The 27,105-nt window shown below is 36.9% G+C and overlaps 1 protein-coding gene across 2 annotated transcripts; it reads left to right on the forward strand.

The window, feature by feature from the left end:
* Positions 1 to 17,871: 17,871 nt before the first annotated feature.
* Positions 17,872 to 27,105, forward strand: LOC114524286 (metalloprotease TIKI homolog). 2 transcript variants are annotated; one of them, XM_028545447.1, is made up of 8 exons: positions 17,872 to 18,484; positions 19,192 to 19,289; positions 19,428 to 19,511; positions 19,618 to 20,187; positions 22,633 to 22,966; positions 23,363 to 23,453; positions 25,292 to 25,432; positions 26,726 to 27,105. In XM_028545447.1, the coding sequence occupies exons 1-8, from the start codon at positions 18,256 to 18,258 to the stop codon at positions 26,880 to 26,882; spliced, it is 1,704 nt and encodes a 567-aa protein (XP_028401248.1). In that variant the 5' UTR covers positions 17,872 to 18,255; the 3' UTR covers positions 26,883 to 27,105. The 2 variants fall into 2 exon arrangements, with proteins under 2 accessions (XP_028401248.1, XP_028401249.1); XM_028545448.1 differs by lacking the exon at positions 17,872 to 18,484 and having other exon boundaries at positions 18,978 to 19,289.

Below are 27,105 nucleotides of genomic sequence, written 5' to 3' on the forward strand. Positions count from 1 at the left end.
CAGTATATATAATTACTGGAATTGGGTATATGTTGTCTACTAAGGAAAAAAGTAAACCACTGCAAAGAAATGTTTTAGTTAAGCTATATTGTAAATATTTACTCAATGAACTTTTCGTAACAATGGAAAAATATTCATTTTTTATTGTTATTGCATTGATCAAAACTCCACAATTATGATATATGTTGAATGATACATAGTAATACACACTAAAAAATTGGTCCATGTCAGAAACAATTGGCTTGTGATTTGTGCAATTCATGAATATCCACACTCGATCTAAGTATGACGGAGCATTTCTAAAAGGTTTTAGCATTGCCACATACTACATACCTTTGCATGTATGCGATGCTTGCAGAAATGATAGACACATCATTTTTATGATTATGCTCAATTAAGAACTCCAAAACATGTATATAATTGATAATGTTAACAATTCATTAGCTATACCATACAATTGTCTATGTTCTGTCCATGCGGTATTCTGTGAAGACATTATATTCAAACGGACTTCATTATATTAAAATGGACTTGTTAGCACACTAAAGTTGACCATGTTGAAGAATAATTGTTGATCATGCAACAAAAATCCCAGGATAAGTTCGTTTGAAACACGTAAACGGTCCAGTCGCTCATCAACAAAAACAACAATGTAATATAAGTGCTAAAACACATTAAAACAACTCTCCGAAATAATATTATAAAAGCAATTTGATACTTATTGAAAATAATAAAAAAATAAAAAAATATTGAAAATAGCACAAACTATAGGGGCAATTTTTCTCAAAAGTATTGACACCATTTTCGCGAACGTGGATTTGACAACAGTCAATTCGGCTCCTACTAAACACTGCCCGGGGCTGCCTGAGACGACTGCCCGGGACTGCCTGAGACGACTGCCGGGACTGCCCGGGACGCCCAATATCTGGAAAAATGCCTGGGAATCACCAGGATCATTCCAGCAGATTTGAAGCTTATAATTATGATTGTCGTGAACTGCTATTCCTCGAGTCGCGAGAAAAAACACGACCCACGACAAAATTAAAAACCATGACAATCGGTTTATCTCAAAAATAAAACATAACCTATGAAGTTATGTAAATTGTAAATATATATTATAACTTTTTGGCACCGAAAATAACGAAAATATTCATAATATCGCATCTAAAGGCAATTATAAATTTTCAGTGTGGAAGCACTTGCTTCAATCATGGCGTGCGGAAGCATAAAAAGCCAATAAGACGGGCCCAAAATTCGTAATATTATTAGTTATTACTGTTATTGTAAAAAAAAAGTCGAAGTAACACAATATTAGCGTCTATTACATCGTTATCGATGATTATAAGCTTTCTGTCGGTAATCCTTAGCACGTTATCGGTTGTTGTCGGTTATTAGTAGGACCCGTTTCTGCAGTTTAATGCATCTTGCAGTATTTCCTGAAAATGTATTGCCTGAAAATGAACAGGATTTTACACGTGTTTGCCAAGAACACACTGGTTCGTGGTAAAGTTTTCTTCTAGTAAGTATGAGATTAACAGGATTTCAACCATGCATTGTCATTACTTGTCTATTACTTTTCCCCACATTTTTGCTGAACCTTGTAGCCATACTTACGATTCTCAGATCGCCTCAGCTGATAAAAAAGTTTGCTCTTTTCTAATACTCGTTCAGTCTGCCGTTGATTTTATTGTTGGTTGTATTGGAAGGTCATCTGGATATTTATCTATAAAATCAACAGTTTCCCTGTCTTTGCGATTTGAGGGAATTATCGAAATCACTGCGTCTATCACCGTAGCTACGCTAGTAATTTTTTCAGGATTTGTCTACGTTAAAATATATTTCGCGGTCTAAAGACTGCGCGATGCCGAGGTGAAGCTATTCAATATTGGAAACGCAAATGTGGAACACAAGTCAAAGATGAAACTATTTCTTCGTGAAACATGCAAAATCCTGTTTCCTCGTTGTCACCTCATTTGCAGTCAGCCTAGTGCCATTTTCCATGTATACAGTTTTATGCCCATGGTTCGGCCCAAGTATGACCTAGGTAGGTAGGTAGGTAAAACTTTATTTAAAACCCAGAAACGCGCTAGCCCCTTCAACTCTAGGCTGGTTTCCATGAGGGGCGTGTTTAAATATTAAAAAACAGTTAATATATGACTACAAAACAGGACATGCAATTACACATACACAGTTTCGCACATAGATAGATTATATGAATAAGTAGGATGCGTTTCAGTGTCCAACAACAATTGATTTAAACAAGCGAAGCGACTCGGCTGATTTTGCTTCGTTTGGGAGCCGATTCCAAAGCATAGCGCCGCTATATTTGAAACTTTTTTTAAGGTACTCTCGATAAGGTACTGTTGCAGAGTTTCGGAGGTGATAATTATGATCTATTTCTCTTCTCACAAAAGACTCCCGAAGAGCCAGCGCAGTGTGTTCATTAAGTATCTTGTACATCAATACTGACTTGGCACCAGACCGTCTAGTTTCAAGTGTGTCCCAAGAAAGATTGCTATATAAGAAGATCGATTGATGAAGTATCATAACTTGCATCTGTTAAGACCCTCGCTGCACGAAACTGTAATTTTTGCAACTTGTCTCTGAGCAGCTTACCACAAGTATCCCACAGACCTTGGATGCTTACATTTCCTGGGTAATAGTAATGGCATCGTTGAGCCCTAGCTTAAATTCTGGAATCTTTTTTTTGGAATACAAACATGTTGAGAAAAGAAGCTACAAAGATTTTAAAATCAAAACCGAACACATCAAAATTTAAAGATAAGAGAGTTCCATTCTAGTTATTTTCACGAATTCAGTTGTATACTAGAACCTGAAAGGCGGGGCATGCAATTGTTTTCTGCGCTATGTAAATCAACTCTCATGTGTCCAGAGCTTCTATAAAATAGCCATCATTCGTTCGTCATTCTAGCCGTGGGTAAAAAAATTCGCTTGACCGTACGTTATACTAGTTAAACATGCACGTTGAGTAAAATTCCGTTGTTCAAAGGTTGGCGATAACAGTGCGATTTTACAGACTGTCGCGTATAACATTGTAACTTGAATAAAATGGCGGCTGTAAATTCAGTCGGATCTAGGCCATCGCCCAGATCCAGAGCAGGTAACCTAGCTTTCCAAGAAAGGGTTTGTCGTATTGCGTTTCCACAACGAAAATCCATTATAAAGTTAGATCAATAGACAACTAATGATTGAGTTTGGCAACGTGTGATGGCTCAAAGTAAAAGCTGCATGCTTCAATCAATTAACAAAAACTGACATGAGTGAAGTTTCTACAGAAAATAGTATTTCAAAAGAAGATAAATTAAATTCTAATATGCGACCAATTAAGTGTGAATGCCCTTATCAGATAATGTCTACTGTCTGACTGAGAGTCTGGGGGAGTCGGCAGCTGAGCAGCTGATAAATTTGCACGGGTTTTTTACAGATTTCTCTGGCCTAAAATTCATGCACATTCGACTTAGTTATCAAGAAAAAACTGAACACATTTAACAATATTGAAGAGCCTCGGGGAAGGACGTATATTTTATCGCCATTCCTTGAGAAAGCCTCATGCATGGCCATGCATGCATACAGGGCATAATCATAAGCAACGAGTTTTTCAACTGCACCAAAGAATAACATTGTGGAGGGGGTTACACTTAATCAGTAGATTACACAAGACCATTACCGACCAACGGACATTAGGTCAGTCATAATTCGCTAAAACTTTGATGACAGTCGATAATTTTTCTTCTTACAAAGGGAAAAAACCCATAGTCAAAAAAATCCCCTCCGAACAAAAAAATGTAAATCGGATTGCTCGATGAGGATATGGCTTGCTTATGGCTATACCGTTTAAACTGTTTTGCTTTTCCTATAATTCCGAATCAGTTAAAGTTTCTCTATTTCTGCGATGCGGGTATAAATTGAGTTTGACAACGTGTGATGGCTCATGCAACATTTTCGGGTACAATTAAGCCTCTCAGAATTATTTAGCCAATACTAACACGAGTGAAGTGAGAAATATTTCAATAGAAATAAATTGAACTTTGATATGCGACCAAGCTGTGAAAGGCGCCCTTTGTTAGTGTACTATAATAGCTCCTCTCCGACTTAGGGTCTGAACGCTGAAAAACTAGAGCAATCAGCTGGGGGAGCAGCAGCTGATATAAACTTAATTGCACGGGTTACTTTACAGAATTGTTTTTCCTAAAATTCGTGCACATTATAGTTGTAAGAATATTTGAAAAAACTGAACACATTCAACAATTTTGAAGCTAAGAGCCTTTAGGCAAGATTCATTTACTGCAATCCCTTGGCTGTTTATGCAGGGCGGGGGCGTAATCATGAGCAACGACTTGAGCATGCAACTACACTAAAGCACAATGCTTTAGAGAGGGTTTTTAGGGATTGTACTTTTATCAGTAAATAGATTTCAGAAGGCAATTGCATGTATTCCATGTGTAGAGTAAAATTCAGGGACACGTCATCATCATGATGAAGTAACCGAATCTTAGATGCCTAACAGTCGTTAAATATTTTGCCAACCACTCGCCCTAAACTGCATGGGGGGCGTAGCAATCCCCCACACTTCCTGCACGTCGGGCCTCATGCTATATCTTTATAACATGCATCCGCAACCAAACTTTGCAGTTATGCTCTGAATGCTCTTTCTAGCAGGTCTTAAGCTAATTAAAACCTCTTGTCTCAATCAAGTTTTAGTCTATGGCTAGGATCATCGATTCGTAATCGAGTGTTAAGGCCGTTTTCCAGTTCAACCGTATCGTTTCGAAACGTAGCGTATCTCATTGTTTTAAAGTCATTATTTCTGATCGAATACGTCGGAAACAAAGAAATACGGTACGTTACGCTACGATACGGTTGAAGTGGAAAACAGGCCTTAGGTTGTTTGCCAACAATAAGGCCTAGGTTGTACGTCGCATTTTGGTTGCGTCGAATCAGGGCGCCTATAAGATAGGGCGGCGAAACGCACGGATGGCGTGTTGAAACATGTGTGATGTGCGGACCCCCCATGAAGATTCGAAAAACTGTTTTCAAAATGGCGGCGGGTTACTTAGATGACGAAGAACTTGAGGTGTTTATAAGTTTGGATGACACTGATCTGGCAACAGATGGCACAAATTCGTCATTTCCAGTTGGAAATACTGTTAATTTCAACGTAAAGGAGTTAATTGCTGTTCTTGAAAGGGTTTCTTCGTGTTTTTTATACTCGTCCCAGTCCGCTGGTTACCAAGACAAGTTTGTAAACATGGTTCCGTTTTATGGTTGTCGTTTTCCAGAGAAAATTGTGAAAAAGGTTCAAAACATTATGCAACCATTTGCACGTGGAATCGATGTTAATGAACAAGGGAGTTATTTTCTAAATTTTCCAGCTTTAGGAGCTATGGCAAGGTTTTCAATTTTTTAATGGAAATTTTGTATATTGAAAATTCGAAAACGTTGTTGCGACGCGGTCTAATGCTCTTGCAAGTAAGTTAGCATTTCTTGTTTTGTTTTTAGCTTGGCCAGGTCGACATTGCCATGACGAAAGAAAAACATATCATATTTTCAATTCGGAACGTTATCTAAGTATTATATAATTTAACGGGATTTTGTGTTGATATTTTCCGACCTCGCAGCCGTGAAAACAATTTTGTTGTAGAAAGTTTGAATACGTTCACTTCTAAATGATTGCAAAAAAGGTTCAAAACGTTGTGTAGTGAAATTTGCTACAAATGTTCGTCAATATTCTGTACACCAAATCTTGAAGTATAATGCTTTTGGGGATTTTCCTCACTGAGAAAAATCAAAATATGTATGATACATCTAAAAACAGACCAAGTAGCCGTGCGTATCCGTAGTTTTAATTTGACAAATTCGGTCAGTTAACTTTTGAAGAAACAATTTTAAGACACAATATTAATAGAAAGAGTTATAAATTACACAGGAGAAATCTTATTTTAGATATCGCGTTAATAGTTTCAGAGATTGAGTGGTTTTAATCGAGCTTGTTAAAAACCAAGTAAATATTGTTTCGTTCGAGAATTTTTCGCCGACCGCCCCGTCCCAGTCCTAAAATCGCATCACACATGTTTCAACACGCCATCCGTGCGTTTCGCCGCCCTATCTTATAGACGCCCTGGTCGAATGCAATTCAAACAATAGAAAATAAGATGATCATCTAATTATCACCTATTGTTTGAATTGCATTCGCGAGTCGCGACCAACATGCGACGTATAACCTAGGCGTTGCTAAATCAAAGAGGGAGAAAAAGGCAATTGAAATATTCAAACAATAATAATGAAACAGATATTCCTGTGTGTTTTCATTTTTCTGAAAACTGACCAATTCAGCTTTTCAACAATGTCTTACGCCTGTACATGCATGCATTCTAAAGGCCGGCGCACACTAGAGCTATGTGCTTAGCAAAAAGTCATTCGTGGCCATTGGCATAAGTCAGTTGCTCTCGTGTGCGGGCGATTTTTCCGGCGACTTTGGTCATTCGTGTCACGGCAAATGTCTAGCTGGTTTGATAATTTCTGCCTCGCGTGCCGAAATCTTTCCGTGTGCGGCAAACTGAAAGCTCTCTGCTTATGGATTGTCTTAACAGCGCATGCGTAATATACGAAAGTAAACATCCAAGATGGCGTACAGATTGCAAAAACAAAATTATGGATAAAAGTGAAGACGAAGAGGTGTTGTTATTTTTGTTGCTGTTGCGTCGGACTGGACTAAACACCGTTATTCAAGTGCTATTAATTATATTACCTGTTTGAGAAAGTTTACTAGCTAATTCTGCAATAGCCCATCCCGTTTCTCTCTGTTTCTAAAATCTGTAGAATTCACATCGTATATAAACACCTGTATTCTGGCCAAAGATCAAACAGTTTGTCTTCCAATATGCATGGCCTCAAACTCACTGAGTGGGGAATCGTCTCATAATGTTTCCATGGCCAGCTTGATTATCAGTGCTTCATCTTAAATCTTTCTAGCGATTGAGGGCCTGTTTACATGGAGCCGAGTTACCCGGGTAACCGAGTTACTCGCCTTGCCGGGACAAAACGGTACTGTGTTTATATGGAACCGGGTAACTCGGCATTTGTTACGGTACATTGTAATTACATGACGTACTCACTATGTAGGGCGCGAAATTTCAAAAAGGTTTTTACAATGGTGGTAAATGAAACGTAAACGCGCATGCGTGTTTGGCGAATATTCTACTCGCCTAGCCGAGTTTCCGGTTGCAAAGTGTTTACATGGTATAACCGGGTAACTCGCCTTGCCGAGAACCCGGCACAGTTTGCCGAGAACTCGGCACGCCGAGTTACTCGGATGCGCCATACTGAACAGTCAACCGAGATATCCATACAATATATAGAACAGGCGAGAACTCGGTCCTGCCGAGTAACTCGGTTAGCCGGGTAACTCGGCTCCATGTAAACAGGCCCTGAGAAAGAAATTTCTCATTGATCTGTAATAACAAAATTTCAATGTCACACTTAATGAGCGTATAGTGAGCTTTTTGTATGCAAGCACCATATTCTGACTGTATGATCGACTGTAGGCAGACACCGCAGAAATTGGTATTTAAGACGTTTCAACCCGAAAATCTAATCCCTAGTTAGCAATTGTGTATTTCTGTACCGCTATCAAAGAAAAACCTTTTTAATAGCTTAAAAAGTTCTTAGGCTTAAAGTATACACATGGTCATTAATTCAGACGGTTCGTTTTTACCGTGTGCAAGCTTCAAATCTAATTGAGAATTGCGGTCTATACCAATTTCCGCGGTGTCCTGAAGGCGATATCATGTCATACTTAGCGATTAAGGGTGAAAAATTTAAAGCTGGAGATGCGGCGAGAAAAGTCCGATCAAAAAGTTTGTTTATTAGGAACGATAAACAATCAGAAATTTTAACTAAGGACACAAGGAGATTAGCTATTTAAGCCAACTTTTCTCACGAACCGGTTATCATTCAGTCATGCATGATTTCATTACACTTATGTTCTGGCTTGGAATGGACCATCGCAGGGGATTTTTCGCAAACAGAATTAATTCTGCTATTTTGTGACAGCCGTTGCCATCGATATATAATCCCCCGTTTTCGCTACACACAATTTATTGGCACAATACGGCTAAAATTAGTTCCCTGACCCCTTTTTTTTAAGTGCTTAGGCAATCAATTCAAAGCACGGATGAAATTGGTACGGGTACCCTGAATTCATTTTAGCAGTGCCGTGCCAATAAATTGAGTGCAGTGTAAAACAGGGCTTTAATGTGCTTATATATTAGAAGGTGTTGATAACAATGGACTCTATATTGAGCGTGTGAATATTCAACCTGTTAAAAACAGGTAAGGCGAATGAGTGCGATAAGGCGCGTTTACACTTGCAATTCTCGGTTGAATTTTTTCTTTTGGTCGAGTGAACAAGTTAATCAGTAACGGATGTTGTTAAACGCAGTTTAATTTCTTCTTGTTTAAGAAAGAAAACAAACGCCTGTATTTCGGTACGAAACAGTCAGGTCTGCGATAAACGATATTTTGCGGCATGCTAAACAACTTCATGGTTCTAAGACTATTTACAATTGTATTTCTAATATATTTAAAACAGCCAGCGCCGAATAAAAAATCTCTTCGAAGGTATGCGTAAACACCATGAGTAAAATTTCATTTTAACGAGCATCATTGCTGTTTGAAAAAATCCGCATGTGACGATCGCCATTCATTTGGCATTTTAAGACCTGTCATTAAGGGAACCGGCAATGAGTATAAGTTCGCATCATAAAAAAAACTCAAAGCTAATGTTGCAATAATATAGTTTCGTTAGCAACATATGACGCAATCGCTCACTAAAATATTTCGAAAATTCGAAATTCGTGAACATTCATTAGCTGTTTCTGCAAATCCATGTAAATCGGCAATTGTACGACATCAACTATAAAAAAGTGTAAAAGCACATGTTACAGTTGCATGACGTCACAAATACAGTCCATAATCTCCCATAATTCGTGCACGAATTTCAACAATTGCATGCGAGTTCAACATTAAAAATAGTCAATGTTGAAAAGTCAAATCACTTTGCTTGCATTATTGTTACCAGCTGATTTTGACCATTTCAATTAATATCTTTCTTTCGTGTTTTATGTGAAATGGAATGGGTTAATTATGGCACGCAACAATTGCTTTCGCTCTAAATAGTATTATATTTTTTCTTAAACCGGAATTTTCCGCCTTGGTAAGCAATCTTCCGTACGTGTCGTTCGCTGATTAAGATCAAAAGCTATCGTCATCAAGAACGTAAACCAAAATTCTGTTTAGTATAACTAATTCAGGTTACGTCATGTTATAACAGTATCGACAACACGTTTGCGCCTCGCGTTTTAAATATGATAAAACGTTCCTTCTCGTGTTTTAAATACTATACATTAAATATATAGATAGGAGAATTTCAAGCCACCTCCTAAGTTAGAATTAAGGTCCTTAGGTCCAACGAAGGCCTTATCTTCTGTCCTTTCGCATTAAAATTTTGCCTTGCGGAGTCCACAGATATTGATACCCTTCCGATTTTTTTATTTTTAGGGAATCTTTGAATAGAGCCCCTCTTTTACTTGTACGACTTTCCACCATAAAGATTTTCGAATTATCAATCTAGTATAGCTATCCCAATTCTTTGGTCCCAAGATCTTTTAGTTTTTTCTTAGCAAGGTACATCTTATCTCTTTATTTTAATTTTACCCCGTCGAGTAATTTTCACAATAATTGATTTAGGTTGAGATTTTCTTTTGCTCCTAAGTGGTGGCTTACAGATATATCACATTCGAGTTTTCGATCAAATAGCTCTTCTAGACTAATGATTCAGATGTCTTGATATCCATCATATAATTCGATATAACAATTAATACATAAAATACCAAAACAACAAAAAATAACTGCATAAGTAACAATTTTTATTAAAATATAGCAGCGAGCAAAATCGCCCCCATCTTAGATCACGATCGCTGTACAGGGTGTCCCAAAAAAATGTCCCCTCTATTGAAATCAAGCCATTGTTAGAATATGATTGCCTTTAATATTATGCGAAACCGAATTGAAATCAAGACGCTTTATTTGAATACCTCAGCCTAATAACTATGCTATTTACACACTACTGATCATGCATTCAAATCCCAACATATAAGATTCATTTCAGTAAGGGGGACATTTTTTGGGACACCCTTGCATGTATATTACAACAATCACAAGCAGACTTAATGTGTGTATCCGAAACTAGTATTTCAATGTTGTTGATTAAATAGATTCATCATAATAATTATACTATTTTCATCTCTCCGTGTGAAAATTGAAAATTACCAATGGTAACAACTTCGCGAAACTCCTAATTTATACAATCAGCGGACGAGTGTTCATTACTCAATTCGTATTTCAATTACACACTACAGTCAGTGTTCTGAAACATGAGACATTAGCTGTTTCCATGCCGACTAAAGAAAAGTCTAAAGTTCTGGCGAATTAAACACATGCACGGTGTTTCAAAAAGGCTATATCTGTTTGAAATTATATAGTAATTCAATTGTGTGTACGCATTCACTGCAATTCATTACACGCAGGCGCTTGCTTTTTTGCTATTGAAATCAATTTTCAACGAGTAGCCTTCTGGAGACACCCTGCATATACATATTTATATTTATATACAGTCATGCATGATGTATGTTTGTTTAATCTAATCTAATACTCATCTACAAGAACAAACACATTTACCTCTTAGCATCGGCTTAGTCACATGAATAGAAAACTATACAGTTCAACAACAACTTAGCTGAAGGATGTTCTTATAATTCAGTGGAGCACAATATTGTGGATTGTAGCGACTGTCTGTTTAGCATTTTCGTTAAATCAGAGGCTGTTGTGAATGATCTAGGTCGCGATTTCTGCGGTGCAGCAGGCAGTGTTTCAACGGAAATATCTGGGGCGCTGTTTCTTTTGCGGTTTCCAACTCGGCGAATCTTCGCCATTTCACCGCGGTCTAACATTCCTTGATCAACAACACCAAGCACATTAAGTTCGACTTCAAGTGGTAGCATTAATGAAAGGCAATTATCGGCACATGGGACCCTCTGGTTCGCATTTCCATTGAAATTACACTTTACACAGGTGCCAGCATCGGACATTTCAGGTGTCTTTTCTCTACTTTCAATTTTAAACGTTACATTCTTCGCAGATTTCACTTTCCCTGACCTTGCTTGAAATATTTTGCGATCGTCAAAAACATGTGTAATTTTTATTACTGGAACACCGTAACATTGTTGTTGAATGCTGATTGATGACGGAATTCCTTGAGTTGCAGGTCGGGTATGTTCAACTTCGATGGATCCGTTTGCCATCTGGTGTTCACGACTGGTGGTCCTCACGATTTGTTCGCTAATCGTCCACACAATACAATATATACCCAAAGACGCTCTTCTTCGTGCGATGTTTGCTCTCATACGATGTGACGCAAATATGTCTGTTTACAACGGGAGTGCTGCTTTGACGCATGTGGATTAAAAATAAGTGAATATGACCCCAAATATTCTTGCTTGAAGTGGGCGATAAGATAGCGCGATTCAAATGCCGTTTTGTCACCAAGCTAATTAAACCAAAATTTGATTTGCTTTAATAAACACTAATATGCGTGGAATGGAATGACCGCTAAAAACCATAATATCGAGCTTTTTAGGGCGCTAAAAAATGGGTTTATGAAGAGGAAACCTGTGAGCCATGAACTATCCTATTGTTCATTATCCTCTTGCTTTATTGACAAGTGGTAGATGTTAAAATAGTATACTAGTTTATCCGTCTTTTGTCATTTTTATGTGAGGTATGCAAGTAAGTCTTTCTGATCGCCGGAATGTAATAAGACACTCCCATTTCCCCCACTTGTAGCTACTAACAAAAAACAACGAAAAAATTGACACTAGTCTTAAGGACTATATCTTCTATTTCGTTCTCTTTGTCCGTGCAGCGACCTTCGAACATAACATTCGCCCATGCGGACGTGACGGACGTCATTCCGAAACGGAAAAATTTAATGGCAAACTGCCCTAGAAGTTAAGTTACTGTGGCTTATGAAAACGACGGTAGCAATAACATTGCATGTTTTAACCTAAACTTCGACGTTTGTCAGAAGCATTTGCACACTTCTAGGCCTTCTAGGTTTCATTTTGATTAGCCAAATTAGTTGACCTCGTTTGATTACCTTTGCTGATTAACTGAGCAAATAATAATGTAAGGAATATTTGTTTGGACCTGTGAAGGAGTTTGTATGCATTTCATTTAGAACAGTTCATGTCAACATTTTAAGGGTAAAATGACCATGACGGTCAACATGTGGAAAATGGTTGCTTTATAGGTGTAGTTGATATTCCACTATCCCAAGTCAACTGCTAATTATGCATAAAATTATAGATTAACCTAGCAGTCTAATTTTTCAATTTCCAAATATTTAGGTCCTGTTCCGCCTTTATTTTCAACTGCCTTATAAAATAATACCCGTAACAGATAATGCATTATTCATTAGTAGGTTGTAATACTTTGATATATGTTGTGTTACAGGAATATAAATAAAGGGATTGTTTTTTGGTTTACTGAACCGTTTGACTGCCGTCCAAAAAGTCAAACCGGCATTACTCTTTTTAAACACGTCATGCCACTTTTACATTGGGATAATAAATTGTTAAAAATTTGCAGGGTGAATATATTCCTACATTGATACTCCCCAATATTCCCCGATATTCTCCGATATTCCCCGATTCTCCGTTCCCCCTTTTAAAGATAGCCTGCCTAAAGTGCATCTGCAGTAGTCAAACTGACGAAACCGTAAACACTAAGTAAACATACATATTGTAAATGTTTAACTGTTTTGCATGCCATTGCATCGCTCTGTCTTGGGTATTGAAATTCTAACAATAGGAGACGCCTACTGTTGCGTTGGTGTGGGTGTCCCAAAAAACTCCCAAACCATTCAAATCACCTACTGTTAAAATTTGAATGAACTGTTCGCGAATTTTCACAAAATTTGAAATTTGCTAGAGAAGAGGGAAATGTCGAAGGTCGTGGTGCTTGAGTTGCAAATTTAAATATTGCCATCCATATTTGTTAACTGTGTAAATATTGTTAAAAAAATCACTGGTAAGATAATCTAATTGTCGCGGGTCGCGAGTCGCAGGTTTTTTCGCGGGTCGCGGGTTTTTGTCGCGGGTCGCGGGTTTTTGTCGCGGGTCGCGATAATATTTCGCGGGTCGTGGGTTTTTTACGTGATTTTTTTGTGCACATGATTTTTTTGTTTACGTGTATGGTGATTTTTTGACAATTTGTACCATAGGTAGCCCAGAAATCTGTTTGTACTCAGCCTTCGACTACATTGTTTACGCGCGCGGTTAGCTTTTATTTTCTGTACTAATTATTGTATTATTGATATATTGATAAGGTTTGGCAACTTAATTTCCAAACCAACACGTATCCGTTGGGAGAAATAGTAAAAAACTTTGGAACTACACAGCAAAGAACATAAAGAATTACATAGAGGTAAATTAAAATACGTTTACTAAACTAGTAGCCATTTTTTGTCGTAAACGACACTGGAAGTGTCGAAGATCGGTAGTTTTTTAACAAATTTGCTGTATTTTTCGCTTTCACTATGCGGATGCAAGTTGCCTTATACCGGTTTTTGGTTTAAATCACGAATGCATGATTTCATTAGCTTTTTAGAAGTTTGTAAATTGTCAAAGCCAATGAAATAATGCATTCGTGATTCAAGCCGGCAAAAACCGGTATCAGGCAACTTGCATCCCGCATAAACGAACGCGAAAAAAGCAAACGAACGCGAAAGAACGTTGTCAAACCGAACAAAAACTCGATGCTGCATTTTATTTTGCAAAACACGAGGCAATGCATATTAAACTTTTTAAATATAAAAAACAAAAACTGTAACCGCAAATTATATGTGGTATGTGTTTTCTTATCATTACTGAAACAGCTATCGAAATACAAATACCAGAAATAACGATGAAATACCGCTTTGTAAATTCATAAAACTATAACAGATTCAGAGGGCAAAGTACAAATTGTCAAAAAATTACTATACACGTGAAAAAAAATCATGTGTACTAAGAAATCACGTAAAAGACCCACGACCCGCGAAATATACCCGCGACCCGTGAGAGAAAAACCTGCGACCCCTCTCAAAAAAGTGACACCATACGTATATATGTCACAAACACTCTGCTTTGTCAGTTGAGCCATGATGTCATTATAAGTCGACTTTTATTGTAATAGGAGTTATTTAAAATTCAATTTCCAACTAGAAAATAAAATTTGGATTTAGTTGGCAGTTAATGCTGGCAGCTGGCAAAGTTGCTTTGCAGGTAAATCACATCCCCAATGTTAACGCGGGACTATAGCTCGTTAAATATAGCGCCAAATTTGAACACTTTTAGCTGTATTTTTGCGACTAAAGTGATCGCCAAAGTTTAGTTTTTGTAAGATCACTTTTGTGTTCATATTAGTGTAGTTTTTATGGCTGTTATGTGTAGTTTATGATAGTTTATGATTGTTTTTACAACCAATTCTTTTAAAAAAATAATTTTTGGAATATTTATTACACAAAATAATAAAATATCGTGTAATAAATTATCCGTACAATATAAAGAAATATACTGTCTGAGACAATCGTTTTTCTAAAAATAGAAGATTCTAAAATAACGCCACGAATTGACCGAAAATGCGTATACACAAATCTAGACAATCAGAAGGTGGGCGTGAAGACAATTTAACTATCGTTTAGGACATAGTTCTGCGAAAGAGATAAAGATTTCTAGTCGTTGTCAGATCCATATCTGAAATAAATTAAAATCGGTTTTGTTAAACAGGCGCGGCTGTGTTGATCACTAGCGACTGTCACGTCCCCGTCGAAGAGGGGCGGAAGAGCAACGGCTAACCGCGTCATTCAGTTCATTTGGACAAAGTTCGCGGCAGAAAAAATAGCCATCAGAGTCTGTTTGCTATGGTAGTTAGCGTAAACCATATGGCGTAGTTACAGCGGTGAATTCTTATACAACTGCAACCATTCAAACGTATCCATGACTGTTATCAAACTTTTGTTGGAAACCTCTCGTCGCGAAACGGAGACACATGCAGTCCTATGTCACGTACAATGAGTACCAAAGGTGAATTAGCCTACTGCAGTCTTTTAGCGTGTTGGCAAAAATTTGGCGAAAACTAGAAAGAAACTAGATCCTATATACATTCCCGGAGAATTCTTACAACTCAAATTCATCAGTGTATATATGCATTAAGATGAGGGTGACCAAACAGTTTTTGAGAGAAAGTGCAAAAACTAAAACACTTGCGCTTATTTTCACAATGATTGAAAGTTTAAGTCGCTTGCTTGTTTTAAAACGGGAAATAATTTACAAGACTGTTATCCTTATAGGCAAAAAAGTGTAATGCATGAGCCAGGCGTTTTACCAGTTTCCATCCATTGAGCAATGGCTCAATTGCAATCAGTCACAATCTACACATCGTATAAAGCATTACCGATGAAGGATGGTCAAGCCTAAATGTTTCTGACAACCACCCGCAGTTCATCATTAACATAGGCAATTTTATTAATTCTTTAAGATCCTGATCTTAAACTAGAAATTAAGTTCCGCCGTAACTAGACCACTTAATTACGGGGGGTGGTATTTTGCTTATATTTATATATTTATGTTTACTCAGTATCAAACTTATATGGTTGACAAGAGATATAAGTTCGTATTACGCGAGGTCATATTTCTCTCAATATTTCCTAGGAAATTTGGCCCCCCTGGGGGTCAATTTCCTAGGAAATATGGCCCCCCTTTCGGAAATTTGGCCCCCTCGAAAACATATACTTTATTGCCATGAGTTCGAGAATCGCGAAGCTTCTTCTAAAAGCAAGATCGTAAATGTTTGTTTGTATTCATACTTAGTTTGCTTCATTTATTTGTGTAAAACCTTTTCATCTCGGCGAAGAGCTAAGACGAATATTGTTAATGTGCACGTGGCTAACTTCTAGGATTATCATAACATTACTAGGGGCCTTAATCGAAAAATAAATAAATAAGTGGTAATTTCCTAAAACAACCTTTCCTGTGTATGTATAACCGCTAAGCCTATAATAAGGTCGCTAAATTAAGAATTTCTGGGGAGGACAAATCACGTATTTCACAGTTCGGAAATTTGGTCCCCCTCGATAACATACTTTATACTCTCAATATATAAATATAAAATATATATAGCTTGTTTCTAGATAGACCTTTAAACACTTAAAACTTTTATACATGCTCTAGAATGGTAAGGTAAACTATGTTTTTTAGAGGGGGGCCAAATTCCCAAGGGGGGGGGACAAATTTTCTAGGATATTTCCTAGGAAATTTGGCCCGGGGGGGTCAAATTTTCGGGGGGGGCAAATTTCCTGTGACACCGGGAGAAATAGTGAGTTTTGGTGGCGACTGAAATTCTTCACAAATCTGGTATATGCATGTGTCAAGCTTAATGATCCGTATTTGCACTTGAAACAAACAAGAAATGCATGAATTCGTATTAGTAGCCTGATACGCATTTGCCTATAAAAACAAAATAATTGTTGAATTATTTAGTTTACCTAGCTGAACTGTCTGGAGACGTCTTATGGTTTCAAAATCAATTGAATTTTCTCTATTTGTGCCCTTTTTATTAAGAATTTCTCTGTTTTTCATCTCATAATGGGTCGTTGAAAATATATGTTGACAATATATGCATGGGTTACATATATATTAAATACTTTCAGTTTAGTATAAAAATTTGCCAAAATTCTGTGTGATATTTTTTAAAAACTCGCTTTTTAAATTTGCTGTCTTTTTTGGTCCCCGCGTGGTTTCCCACCCAAAAATGGCGGATGGGTCTGGCAGTGAGGTCTGGTCGCATCAGTGAACTCTATACAACTGGAACGGTAACTCCTGACAAACATCCTTATGTTAGCTTGAAGCCAAAATAGTTCTTCTGAGTTTTGAGACGAAATACTTGACGCCAGACATTGGGCTCTGTGTCAAATTAAAGCCATTGAAAAGTTATATTTAGCGTGGAACTGATTTTCAAGACTTAAACGGAAATTTGAAAGTAAAACCACAGAAAAAACCCGGGAAATTTTCAAATAATTTTTAGATATTCCCCTTTAAGCTTAACTCTCGAAATTTCTACTCGAAATATAACTTTTTAATAGCTTTAATTTCATATACGGCTCAACATTTGGCGCGTCAAGTATTTCAGCTCAAAACTCAGAAAATGTAAAAAGCACTGATTCAATTTTCTCCACTGAGTTATCGTTCCAGTTTGTTTACAGTTCAATGATACGATATCATGTACCGCACGATTTTTACCAGTGGAAAAACTCTTTTATAACATGCAATAAACGGTTTACATAAGAAAATAATATTAACTTCTTATTAATCGAGCGCGAGGTATTTACCGAGAAATATCGGTCCGAGGTCATTTTGAATAGACCGAGCTCGAAGAGCGAGGTTAGTACAAAAAGATCGAGGTCCGATATTTCTCGGTAAAGACCGAGCAAGCGAGGTTAATAAAAAGTTTATTATATGGCATAAGGCATGTGTATTTGCACTTAAAACAAACAAGAAAAGCATGAATTCGTATTAGTAGCAAAAACCGGCAAAATGTTGAATTATTTAGTTTACCTAAACAGTTAAAGACGTCTTACTAATTTTAAAAGCAATTATATTTTCTCTTAAGCATTTATTTGTGCCTTTTTCATTTAGAATTTATCTGTTTTTTATTTCGTAATGGATCGCCGCTAATACCGGTCCATTACGGTGAAAATTCTTCTCCGCCAATCACAGAGTTCCCGGAAGTGACGCTTGCCTTATAATAAATTGCTGATATTGCTCGTAACAATTCATTTAAATATTTCCATACTATATAGACTATAGTCAGGATTGAAACCAAAGAAGATGCGTTTTTATTTTTAAAAACGCGGTGATTGCCAGTTTCCGTCTACGAACATCAGGGCATCTTCGCATGTAAGTCTGTAATCTTCCTAATGAAAAATTATCTTGACGTCGACAAAGCTGTCTATGTGGAAAAACCAACTCGTTTCTCTGATTTCCTTTGATTACGTACCAGAGTTGTTTAATACTAAGAGTTTTCCAGAGTTCATCTCAGTTGCTCTATCAAACAAGTCGCCCGATTTCGCAACAGCCAATGGCCAATGTATATATGTGCATGCATGGCTATTTGGTTTCCGGACAGAATTTTGAAACGCGTTACTGGAAATCAGCCAAAGTTGGAAACCAAACACTATGCGATGAGAAAATTCCCGTTGGGCAAACCCCAATTCGGTGCGGAAGCCGACAGCAGTACTATAGATTTCACGACGTTGTAGTTTCAAGTTACCTTACTACAATATGGGCACGTTATATGTTAAAAAAAGGTTTGTGAAAAATTTGCTAGGCCTAAAGCGCGATTTAATTAGCATAAAAATATGGTGAGACAAACAATAACTCATCCGGGTCAGTAAACAATAAAGCATAAAACTGATATAGAGAACAAAGGCAAACGACATTCGAAGATGTGGAAAGATTAGATGAACGAAAGCTATATATATATATATGTATATACGTTTTGTCAACCAAAGGCAAAGCCAACCAAAGATTTCTGGGTCTTCGAACTGCTAAGTTCTATGTTGCATTAAAACTTGACTGTGATCCCTATAAAACCCCACATTCTACACCCGTGGAAAAATATAAAAGCCTGACCATTTTTTTTCGGTTCCACTTTGCCGGGGTTGTGCGCAGCATCAGTCTAGGCTAGTAAAATGCACTGATTATCGTGAAAGAATAAAAAGTGAACTTTCTTGCGACGGCAGGTTTCCAGGGAAATGCTCCACTATTCAATGGTTAATTCTATATTCGTGTTTACAGTTTACACGATTCGATAATTTATTTCTCTTGTCGTGACTTCAGGCATAATCGTTGTTTAGTGGCACCCAACAGAGAACAAACACAAATAATAATCTTATCTATCCGCAGATGCTTCTATATTGTCAGATAGCGATGACCAAACTGGTTCGCACCTTAAGTACTTAACTGAAGTGTTTCGTGTGCGTACTCTTGAATATTATCTGTTTGTCTTCCTTAGCGCTAATACGGTCCTTTGACGCTTTGCAAGAAAATTTCCAAACGCTTCATATGGCCATTTCACAGAGTCTTCTGCTCTGGGTTCTGATTAATAATCTGGTGAGTTTAGCTATCACTCGTGTGAATGGAGTGTGATCAATATTAAGTATTATCAATATTATATCAGTAATCGAACATTTGGTAAATAAGAGTAAACTACAAGATCGTTTCGAGCAACTTTTGATTTTCGGCACACAGGAGAACAATGTCCAGTTTCAACAGACTCTTTGGAAGAGATCACTCGCAGAAGGCTATTCAGAAACAGGATGCCCAAGTCTTACGGTATGAAATAAATGGTGGGATTGGATAGATTTTTAGTCACAGCATCGACCATTTCTTATGCATGTCCATTGATTACCCATAATGAATATTTTTACATTGTTTGTAGAACGACCAGCTCAATTCGTACCTCTGGGTCATGGATCGCAATCCACCAGTCTATTTCTTCGGTACTATTCATGTGCCGTACACTAACGTGTGGGACTATATACCGTTCAACAGCAAGCGGGCGTTTAAAATAGCCAATAATGTTTACTTTGAATTGGATTTGACGGACCCTCAGAGTTTCAGGGTCCTTGAACGGTGCAAATCTCTGCCGAGCGGCGTCAAATTGCGAGATGTTTTACCCACCAGATTGTATAAGCGAATAAAGAGACACTTCATGTATATTCGAGGAAAGCTGTCGGAATGGATACCCGAAGAACAACAAAAAATTATGAGGCTAAGTTCGTCAAGCCTGTATCAACAGTTGACAAGAAATTGGCATAGGCAAAGACCAATATGGATTATGATGCTACTCAATAAACTTACAAAGTACTCTGTGCAGTCATTGGCACAGCGCCTGCCTGACCTTGATACGTATTTGAGAGACGAGGCTCTTGCAAATCGTAAGCAATTGGGTTCGATTGAAACTGTCGAAGAACATTGTGGTATCGTGAACAGATTTAATAGCAACAAGGTAATGCAAGCTATGATTTTCCAGTACGTATATGAAACATGTAATAGGTGTCATCGCCATCACAAGCTTCACTAGCCTTTTGCGCACCAACAGTTCCCGCAAGATCTTTATACAGCCGTACTGGTAAAATTGTGCCAATAAATAAAGTCATACTTGGAAATAGATGCTAACGTCAGTTAAGCAGGCTGTTGTCCAGTGGGGTAGGTTTGTTGTATCTAATATTTTCAATCAAATGAGATCTGTCAGTATGTTTCATATATAACAAATTGCGCCTACATGTTTTATTGACCTTTTTCACAGAGAAGTGTTAAATTTTCTTAGGGGCATAAGTAGGTTCAAGATTTTCCAAAAACATGCTCGTAAAAGTAAACCCCCTTTTAATGCACTACTTCACATCTTGCAATAACGATATTGGTCAACATCAGGCAGGCAACCGATTTTGCCTTGCCCAGCCATTCAAGGGATTGTTCGCATCACAATGGGATGTCCATCGTCGGGGTCAAAATAGAAGCATGACATATAGCTGTTATTTTGTTTACTATTTGTTAAGAGATTCTACGATTAGTAAAAGGCACGAAACTGCTAAGAATGCATTGGGATAACTTTAAACGGGCCAGGCCTAAACATTTCTGGCTTGTTGCTCTTAAAATTCATTCGATAACAAAGTGTTACCACCTGACCTATAAAATTAGCCACAACTAAAACAGTGGGAGTCAATTAACACGATCTATTCCTTTCACCTAGCGGCTTCGCAACTCAGCGGCTGATTAAAATCTCTTTTGAAAGAGCCTCAAACGCAAACTGTTCTCTTAATTAACACCAAAACACCGCGGCTTGTTTAGACAGGGGTTAATTTCCTTTATGTAGTTCGTCTTTGGGTAAAAACATCATATCGCTGTAGACCAATGCAATGCCGACAGACATTACTACCATGTAACGACTAGTTACTATCGGCTTTGCTATAAACTATAATGTTTTATGTTGTAATTCGTAGGGAGATATATGAATATGTAGAGTATATTATATGCGAGCTGCTTTCGTGAACGGATTCAAAGGTCAAAAAACGCGGTTAGAGATGTCAAAAAGGAGTAAAAAAAGCCAGACGACAGAAGTAATCGCGTTGTTCGCTATTAAAGCTAAAAGCAGTATACAACCCAGTTGTTCTTTAATTTGTATATCTATAGCGAACAAAGACAAAGTATCAATATATTTCGACTCTAGCAGATAATTTTTAAACAGATAATTTTAAGTTTAAAATTAAATATAGGTATAATATCCCAAGAAAATGATATCCTAAGTTAACAAGATGTTTCGGGATATGTCTTTTCTATGATACATATTCAATTCACCGCTTCTTTGCTGACGGAAATATGTTAGAGTATTTGTAATTTGTGACCGTAATACACATCTATAGGTCATCACAATACACTATTAAATTTCAAAACCTCAATGCACATGTAACATATGTCTCCTATATATGATTATCTGGTATAAAATATATCGATATGTTAAAATCTGCCTATAACTACTAGCCTGTATTAGAACAGTGTAGGATTATCAAAGTTGGAAGAAGATACTTGTTCCCGGCCCTAGATTTCCTGATATCTGCCAATGCACCAATAGATATAAAAATACATTAAGAAATGACTACTGATGAACCACTTTTTTATTATACCCGGTACAAACTATTTTGTAACTCCCCAAACTGGGTAGACATGTACATTTCGTTTAATCCCATAACACCCCCATATATTCAAGGCTTAGAGACTGTTCTGAGTGTTTTGTTCACAAATAAACGCACGCGCTGACCATACAATGAAGGAGGAATTTCAATATTCCGATAGCTGAGTGCAATATTGAAATTTCGAGTTAATTGTATGGATTTGTCAACAAAACACGAACATAAATTCTCTATAACCGTTTTAATATACATGCAATCTGAGTTCATCGATTGCTGCATTGAAGATCCCAGCCTCGCTGCAGGCTGTCATTTTTGAATAAACCACGATTTTTATGGAATGTGTAGGCAGCGTGTAGGCGTGTAGGCAGCACGTGGACTGTAATTTTGTAAAAAAATATTCAAAATTGTATAAGGAACATTTTAAAGGATATTAACAATTTAACGTAAAGTTGATGCAAACAAAGAGTTGAGTGTTTATGTTGATTTTGAGAATTGATGACTCTTTTGAAATTGTTGACAGTCGCGTGCGGGGCATCCACGCGTGGTACACGCAAACGCGAAGTCGAATACCACGCTGCAGTGGGGTTTTCGACTTTTATAGTATAATGTAAGAAAAATTCGATGGAACTGTATGATTAATTGACTGATCACGTGGTACAAATCGAGCTTTCTGATTTGATCATTTACAGTTGAGATATAATTATTATAATATTAATACTAATAATCCCCAGTCTGGGTAATACGAGTATTGTATCCCTTTATAGGTAATCATAGCCCTTAATCAAACCTTGATACTGCACGAAAAGATACGTCGCGGAAAAGAAAATCTGCCATTTACAATCAAGCAACTGATAACTCATTATAACTGTGGCAATCTAAAAGACGTCATCTTTCCACAAGATGTATCAGGCATTGTTAACAACGCCAATATTTCAAAAACAAGAGGCTTGATACAAGAGAAAAATTTTAAGGCCAAACGGTTCGACGACTACATGAAGGAAGCATTGATCTTTAAAAGAAATCAAAAGATGGCAAACAGAATTGTGAAAATAATAAATGAATTGCCAAAGCGAAGAATGTTGTTTGCTTTTGGTGCAGGTTGGCTAATATTTTCCTTGTGTATTTAACTGAACTAAATTGTTTGTTTGAACATATCGATGAAGTGGTACCCCTTGCGCATTAGAAATTTTTTGTATTAAACCTTTTTATTTACGATAACCTGTAAGATCATTCCAAAATTAGCCAACATGCATGCTTGGTAATTGTTATGTGCATAGCTCCTAGGATATCGAATTTCCTATACTTTTGTATTACCCATGGCAAATTTAAACCTTTTAGAAAATGTTGCAGTTAGAGAAAAAGTAATGATTTCTAATGTGTAATTCTACATTGACCCACATCGTTTACATTTTTGCGAGAACATTTTTATAACAAACATTTCTAGGTACGATACAATCCTGATTGCCTTATAATCACTTTGTTTTCCTCAATCAGGTCATTTCATTGGACAAAGAAGTATTATTAGCATTTTGCAAAGTCAGGGGTACAACATTACTCATCTCAAAGCCAGCGATCCACTTCCAAGGTACGTGTGTAATTTTGCCTTCCGGTTATAAATGGCCGGCTTTCATTTGGTGGCTTTAAAGATGGCCGCCAAATTATTGTTTTAGGATAGTTAAGTTTATAAAGACTGGAGTGCTTGTTCACAATGAAAAGAAAACACAATAGAAATAGACTGGCACACCCCATTCGGCTTCAAATTGAATCCGAAGATAGCGAACGAGTTACCTTTCTAGTTTACATTGAGTTTACGGTTATGGTATCTTACGGTTAACCGGTCTTAGCCAATCTTGTTCATTGATTCTTCGATTATGTGGTTCTAGCCAATTATGATCAATTGTTAGTGATCCTTCACGTATCAGCAAGTCGATTTTTCTTGATTGTTTTTTACCAAAGAGAACTGTCAAATTACATAACAAAGATAAGCCGTGATAACACCTGAATACAAACACCTTATTGCTGAAAGACAAAAAGCATCCCACGATGGAGATCAGCTAATGTACCGTAAACTCCGAAATCAAGTTGTTTGAGACGGTGAAAGATTAAGATCACCCTTCCTAACCAAATTAGACGAACTGAAATCCAGTAAAAACAACAAGAAATGGTGGGATACCGTTACACAGTTGGTGGGCTATCCCCAAAATCACATACCCTTGACTTTTACCTCATATAATCAGACCTTTGGCGTAAAATAACTCGCAGAGAGAGAAAATATAAACGACGCCTTTATCTCTGTCACTCAAGATTTAAACCATTATCATATGCTCCAGATAGATAACGAGTATGGCCGGTCAGAAATTTTACCCGAGTTTTTTATAATCATCGAGATCGACGTTTATGATAAGTTATCTAATATTTCATGTTCAAAAGCATCGGGGCGATGAAATCCTTAACTGGGTTTTGAAGGACTACTCCTTAGCTCTTGGCTTAACTTTTTTCAATGCATCTTTCCAACAAGCCTCCATGCCATCCAGCCTGTATTAGGGCCGATCCTCTTTCTGGTTATGATTAACGATTTGCTTGAAGATCGGAAAGATGGCTGGAAATATGTTGATGATAGCACTGGTGCTGAAAGTATCAGACCAAATTGCACATCTTACCTTCAAGACCTAGTGGATTATATCTCGACGTTGACAAATAAAAATAAGATGATGCTTAATATATCTAAATGTAAATACTTAACTTTTTAAAGAAAAATAGACACTTTCGCCTTTGTTCGTAGACGGAATCCCAATCAACGGCGTTGAATCAGCCAGGATTTTAGGGATTTGGGAGAATACAAAAACGAGCATTGAGGATTATCCTACCCTCACTAAGCTATCGAGATGCACTAAGTAGCATAGGAATGATTACATTAAAAGATCAACGGGAAGTTATGTAATTTCTTTTTTAAAAATCAAGCCGAACGATGAATTAGTAGAACTGTTTCCCGAACTGTCATCCGTACGCACATATAGAGATCATTCGTGCAAAACAGATCGTTTTAGAAAACCCTTTTTTACCTCAAGTTACCTCGAAAGAGACTGGTAGGTTTTATCTAATTTAATATATCTACTATGTTAGCGTCTTCTATTTTATTGAAAATGTAAAAATAAAGTATAACTTATATCATATATAGTGTATTTAGTGATGTACTGGTATTTTTAGAATATTTAAATTAACATAAACTTGAACATTGTTTATTGTAAGAACTTTGTAATTTTACCTTCGGGTTACACATTGTCCCAATCTTAATAATAATAATAAATTAAAATATAAAGATAAAGTATAGTATACTATGATGTTAATGTTGCTACACACTTTGTACATAGTGTGTTTGCGTAGATATTTTTTAAGCACTTCCTCCACATTAACTATATATAGGTATGGTCAAAAGCGCAAAAGAAAGCAATGTAAGAAACAGAAGAGGGCACGGACGAGAAAAAACAGAATGAAACTCAAAAGAAGACGATATCGTGCTCGAAAATATTGCAATAAGGATATTTCACAAAAAAATCTTGTGGCGTAAGTGAAATATCTGCTTTTAATTCCGTCAAAGGCATGGTGACAAAATATTGAAATAAATAATAGTTAGAATGAAAACTTCATCGAGTTTTAATTAATTCTAATTTATCATACCGACATGCATTTGTTGATAATCCACATATCAAATATCCCTTTCAATCAATATCACGGGTTAATTTTTTGTATATTTTCAATAAAAATTGACTGTACCGAAACAAAAAGTAAAGGTTAGCGAGGGAAATTTTCGGCAAATTTGCCAACGAGATCTCACCTTATTAAGAAACAATAACATAAACTTGATTACGTTCATGTGAACATAATCCCAATAAATTTTTTTTAAAATAATAAAAGTTAGTCCAGTTGCGCTGTGACTGTGAGTGACGTCATCATAAGCATCGCGAAGCATAAGATATAGTTATTGAGAAGGATGGAAACTCTTGTAATAACATATACAAATATACGAGATTCACTCGCAAAATTTTATATGAAAACAACTTATCGTCCACATCGTCCCGCGATATTTTTTCGGCAAATAGGCAAATATTTTGTACATTTTTTGGACATTTTCATTTGTTTTTTAAAACAGTTTTATGGAATAATGTTGTTCGACTATCTAAAATTTATTCGTGATAATTTATTTGAGGGGATTCTCGCTGTTTTCATATGAAATTTTGCTAGGGAATTTCGTATGCATTTGTATATTATTACAAGAGTTTCCATCCTTGAACTGAGCGGGAGAATATTTTCCTCATATTAACTGAGTTTTCGCGGCGAAATTTTTTGGGATGATTTTTTGTATGATGCCGGTTGTATAAAACTGTTTAACTACATTTCGCATAGTTATAACCTAGTTAACTCAGAAAGACACGAATGATTGGCCAATTCTATCTTTAACTACATTTACAAGTTAACTGGTCTTTTATACAACTTGCCTTCGGTCAACAACTTTGTCGAATTCCTAATTTGTCGCCAACTTCTGCCAACCTAGCCTGCGTGCAGTCCCAGACTTTCAAAGGAATTCTTCCTTCTTCCTCTGGAAGTCTGGGACTGCACGCAGGCTACGGCCAACCAGAAATAGTAACGTCACAGCTGAAAACTTTATTCGGTTTGTGGGGGGATGCGGGGTGAAGTTTCGCTATATGAACAGAACAAAACAATTTGGTTTGTCGGAATGACATGCTAACATTCGTATTTTGGGGATTGAGGACGTTATAAAAAAAATTTGTAAACTCCGAATCATAGATATTCTCTTTTTCTGGCTAATGTTTAAAACATGATGTATTTCATTTACAGTAAATCAAAGACGACAACATGTCCGTTATGTTCAACACATGATGAAGCTAGATTTGCAAAAGCATCCCGCTCGTCCTCATTGTCAATTAATGTCAGTCAGGGGTGGGGGAACGTTACATGGCTCCTTCTATTTATTACCAGCATGGTAGGTGTGTAAACGAATATCTAAGCATAAAATAAGATAATACATACAACCACTCTATATATACCACAAATAGTCGGTATATTAGGACGGCATTATTGACTGTATTGTGATGAAAATTTTGGCATAAGATAATTGCGTTCTTTTAATTGCATTGTGAACTCCACAAACATGAGTATATCTATACATGGTTGTGAAATAACTGTGGAAGTACGGCAGCAAGAGATAATGAGGAAGA

The sequence above is a fragment of the Dendronephthya gigantea genome, unplaced genomic scaffold (genome assembly GCF_004324835.1).
Source record: "Dendronephthya gigantea isolate DGI-Jeju-01 unplaced genomic scaffold, DenGig_1.0 000030F, whole genome shotgun sequence".
Taxonomy (NCBI): domain Eukaryota; kingdom Metazoa; phylum Cnidaria; class Anthozoa; order Malacalcyonacea; family Nephtheidae; genus Dendronephthya; species Dendronephthya gigantea.